The following is a 3,908-nucleotide window of genomic DNA, read 5'->3' on the forward strand; positions in this document are numbered from 1 at the left end:
CCCTCGATACCATACAACTTTTATTTCAAACATTTTCTCCTATCTCCAAAACTGTGGGAGTTATTCGGGTGGCCTCTCTTAGATGCCTCACCCTGTATACAAGATGGATCACTAAAGGTGTTACAGGCTAATATTGCTGAAACTAAAAGAGATATGAAAAAATAGTTTATATCGACATGTTGAGTACAAAGAGGGACATCATATAGTGGAAACGATTATTTTATGAGTGGAGGCGTTGAGGACATTTCAAAGTCAACTTTATTTTTTTAAATAAAACCTTATCTTTTATTGCATATTCTTATAGTCCTTCTTGAGATTTTTCAAAACACTATAATAAAGTATTTTTTTATTAAGTACTTTTTGAGTTATTTTATATTTTAATCTGACATATTTTGATATAAAAAATAAAATATCTCGTAAAATATTTAGTTTTCGATAATCTTACCGTAATATTTTTATGTACAGAATAATGAGACAAATCAATTAGTGTAAAGAAGAAAACAAATAATTGTTTTAAAAAATACATTGTAAATAATTACATATTTTTTCTTAAAAACAATTATTTTTTTTTTTTACTAATTGATTTGTCTCATTATTCTGTACATAAAAGTATTACGGTAAGATTATCGAAAACTAAATATTTTACGAGATATTTTATTTTTTATATCAAAATATGTCAGATTAAAATATAAAATAACTCAAAAAGTACTTAATGAAAAAATACTTTATTATAGTGTTTTGAAAAGCTGTCGAGATAAGCTACAAGAATATGCAATAAAAAATGGAGGGTTCCGTTTAAGAAAACATCGATCACATTGACCTTACCTTGAAAAAGTCACACTCAAGGTCAAGTCCATATTTTCATCATGTGGCTCCCTCGAAACCATGCAACTTTTGTCTGAAACGTTTTTCCATATCTCTCATATTTTTCGAGATATTTACCTGGGCCGATTAAAATGAAACACCCTGTGCGTGCATGCGCACGCACGCACACACACTTTATAATATCGTAATTATATTTTATATAATATAAATAATTAATAAAATAAAATAATATTTTAACAATCAATTTAAGATTCTGATACTTCTGTTAGAATTGTATCAGAAAAATTAAGCTAATATAAATAAATATTACACATTTTCCATCTTTAGCCGCGCTTTGCAGTTTTTATATTTGCCAGTGACAGAAACTTAAATACAAAATAGATACGTCATATAGCAGTAAACGAAAGAACTATAACTCGGAATTATTATACATATTTTGCATGACGTCAATGTGTTTGTGCTTCTTGTTTTGTTATTTTATGACAACAAACCATGCTGTGTTTCTACTGTGTTTTTGCTGTTATTTATTAAGACAGCTCATCCTCAATTTTTGCCGCATTTTTGCCATTATGTCGTCCTTGCAGATATGTTCGATTTCTGACGATATTCAGTTACTGCAGCGTAATGTCATGTTATGCTTAGTTTTCATTTAGTTTCTATTTATATATTGTGCCAAAATGTAATATCTAAATTCTACTGTTTTTATACCAAAAACTTCCGCTTTTAATTTTTGCAGAATTTTTATAGCATATCATGACATAAGGACTGCTAATTTTTTTGCTGCATTTCTGCTGACATTATTTAAAACGGCGAACTATTGGCTGCTGCCAGAATTTTGCCAACATATAATAATAGACACATTTGCGATACATGTCTTGGCACATTTGACTATCTGGGTAAGACATCTTAACCGCTATAATTATTCTATGTAATATTTTATATAAAATCCTTGTTTATATTTAATGTTCTAAAATGTTTAAAAAGCAATGAAAGATAATGGAAAAATGGATTTTTATAATAATATGTCAAATATTAAATTAGTAAGCTATGAAAATTACATAAAGAGTAAGCAAGGACAGTGCAGTACTCACACACTGTAAAGACTGTTTAATATGCTGCCGAGCCTTGGCGACCTCATTGGCTAAACTTCCAACAGCAGGCAAGATTGGGCAAGTAGACTGTTGAACTCCCTGCATCCACCACATATTAAGATTAAAGGATAAGCTCCACACCATAGATTGATTATCTCAAAACAATTACATGCCATATCTCCACTGATGTTTGCATTACATTAACAAAACGACAGATGCAAATATATAAATGCATTTACGCAAATAAATATTGAAATGTTTCTTGCTTCTCCAGAATACCCTCTCTTTTTAATTTTTATTTTTTAATAAAAATTAGTATAATGTAATTGTTGAATTAAAAGCAGTGATATAAAAAAGCGTTCTTCTTACAATAAAAATATTTATTAAATTTTGTTATTAATTTTATCATGTACATTGTACATACGCAAAAAATGTGTATGTGTCTATACAGGGTGTTCCATTCTAATTTTAACGTTCAAATATCTTGAAAAAAATGCATTTTTTTGAAAAAATGTTTCAAACAAACTACTCGATTTCAAGAGTGACATATGATGCTGATCTTAGTTTTGTGATCTTTTAAAAATTGTGTCAAAAACATAAATTTTTTTAAAATGAAAATCTCCATTTTTTTATTACATATTCTTAAAGTTGATACATATTGAAATGTTTTCAAAATTTTATAATAAAATCTATTTTTATTTAATACTCCCCAAATATTAATATGTACTTACTTGTTACAAATTACATATTTTCTCTTAAAAACAACTGTTGTCTTTGCACCAATTGATTCCTCTCATTATTTTATGTATGAGCCAATATTACGAGATATTTCATAGTTTATATCAAATTATGTCAAATTAAAACATAAAATATCTCGTGAACTATTAAATTTTTGGCTATTCTACGCTTATAACTTTTTGTGCCGAATATCGCAACAAATCAATTTATATAAAAAAATTAGAATGATTAAAAAAAAGGTTATCCTTCACATAATCTTGAAAAATGATCATAATTAAAATTTAAGATTATCAACTTATTTCCCCCTATAAACTCTTTAAATTTTATTTGAAACATTTTTTTCTATGTCGAATTTAAGAGATATACAGCTATTTCCATTAAAATAGGACAACCTGTGCGTATGTATGTGTGCGAGTGCGCGTATGTGTACATATAGAGCGTATCATTTGTGTCCACATTATTATGTAATATTATATCTTAATGAAAAATTAGGCACGAAATCCTGAACCATTTTTGTCTGCGATGTTTAACAAAAGAGAAGTTCTTAAATAAATGTTACATTATTAGCGCCGCTTTTTAGATATCTGTGTGGGAACCGCATGTAGAGTTGAATATAAGTCATGCACACTATTCGATGCGCGGCTGACGGATGTATACCCGCCTAAAAAACGGCGCTGATTAGATGATTTATTTAATTTTTCTTCTTTCATTAAGCATCTAAGAAAAAATGGTTCAGTACTTTTTGATTTATTTTTCATTAAGGAATAACGCTATATAGTTCATGGGCGAAGAGACACGATAGTGTATCGCGCCAAGTGATTTACAATCAAAAGTCACGCGCAACAAGAGCGAGGCGGTCCGTGTATCTATACGCAAGCTCAATTGCGAATAGATAATCGGAATCTTAATAACGACTGAATCAATCGAGTTCTTAATAGGTTTAGTCGATAGCTTGGGTCCCAATTATACTATCAAAAAAATTTGTTTATTTTCGTTCTGTGTGCTCTATAAACAGTGATGTTACAGTGTAAAATCCGAAACACAGAAAAATTTCTATTATTAAAAAACAAAGATTTCCGTTTTCTTAATCATCGGCGACGGCAGAAAACCTAGGTTTCTTGTTTCTGCCGCATTACAGTAGTAGTGCTCACAGTAATAATTATATAACAGAAATAGTAATAGTAGTAATTAACATTATCGATCAATATGATTTAATATTAAAATTGTTTTATTAAATAAAGTGCTATATATATA

At 28.8% G+C, this 3,908-nt stretch overlaps 1 protein-coding gene across 3 annotated transcripts in view; it reads right to left on the bottom strand.

The window, feature by feature from the left end:
* Positions 1-3,908, bottom strand: part of LOC115242832 (probable elongation factor 1-delta) — a 62,175-nt gene that overhangs the window by 44,082 nt on the left and 14,185 nt on the right. For all 3 annotated transcript variants that reach the window (XM_029819375.1, XM_029819374.1, XM_029819373.1), the window contains one exon: positions 1,917-2,015. In XM_029819375.1, coding sequence (XP_029675235.1) covers positions 1,917-2,015 — 99 coding nt within the window. The remainder of the gene's footprint in view (positions 1-1,916; positions 2,016-3,908) is intronic.

Source organism: Formica exsecta, unplaced genomic scaffold, assembly GCF_003651465.1.
Source record: "Formica exsecta isolate Colony F162 unplaced genomic scaffold, ASM365146v1 scaffold646, whole genome shotgun sequence".
In the NCBI taxonomy this organism is placed as follows: domain Eukaryota; kingdom Metazoa; phylum Arthropoda; class Insecta; order Hymenoptera; family Formicidae; genus Formica; species Formica exsecta.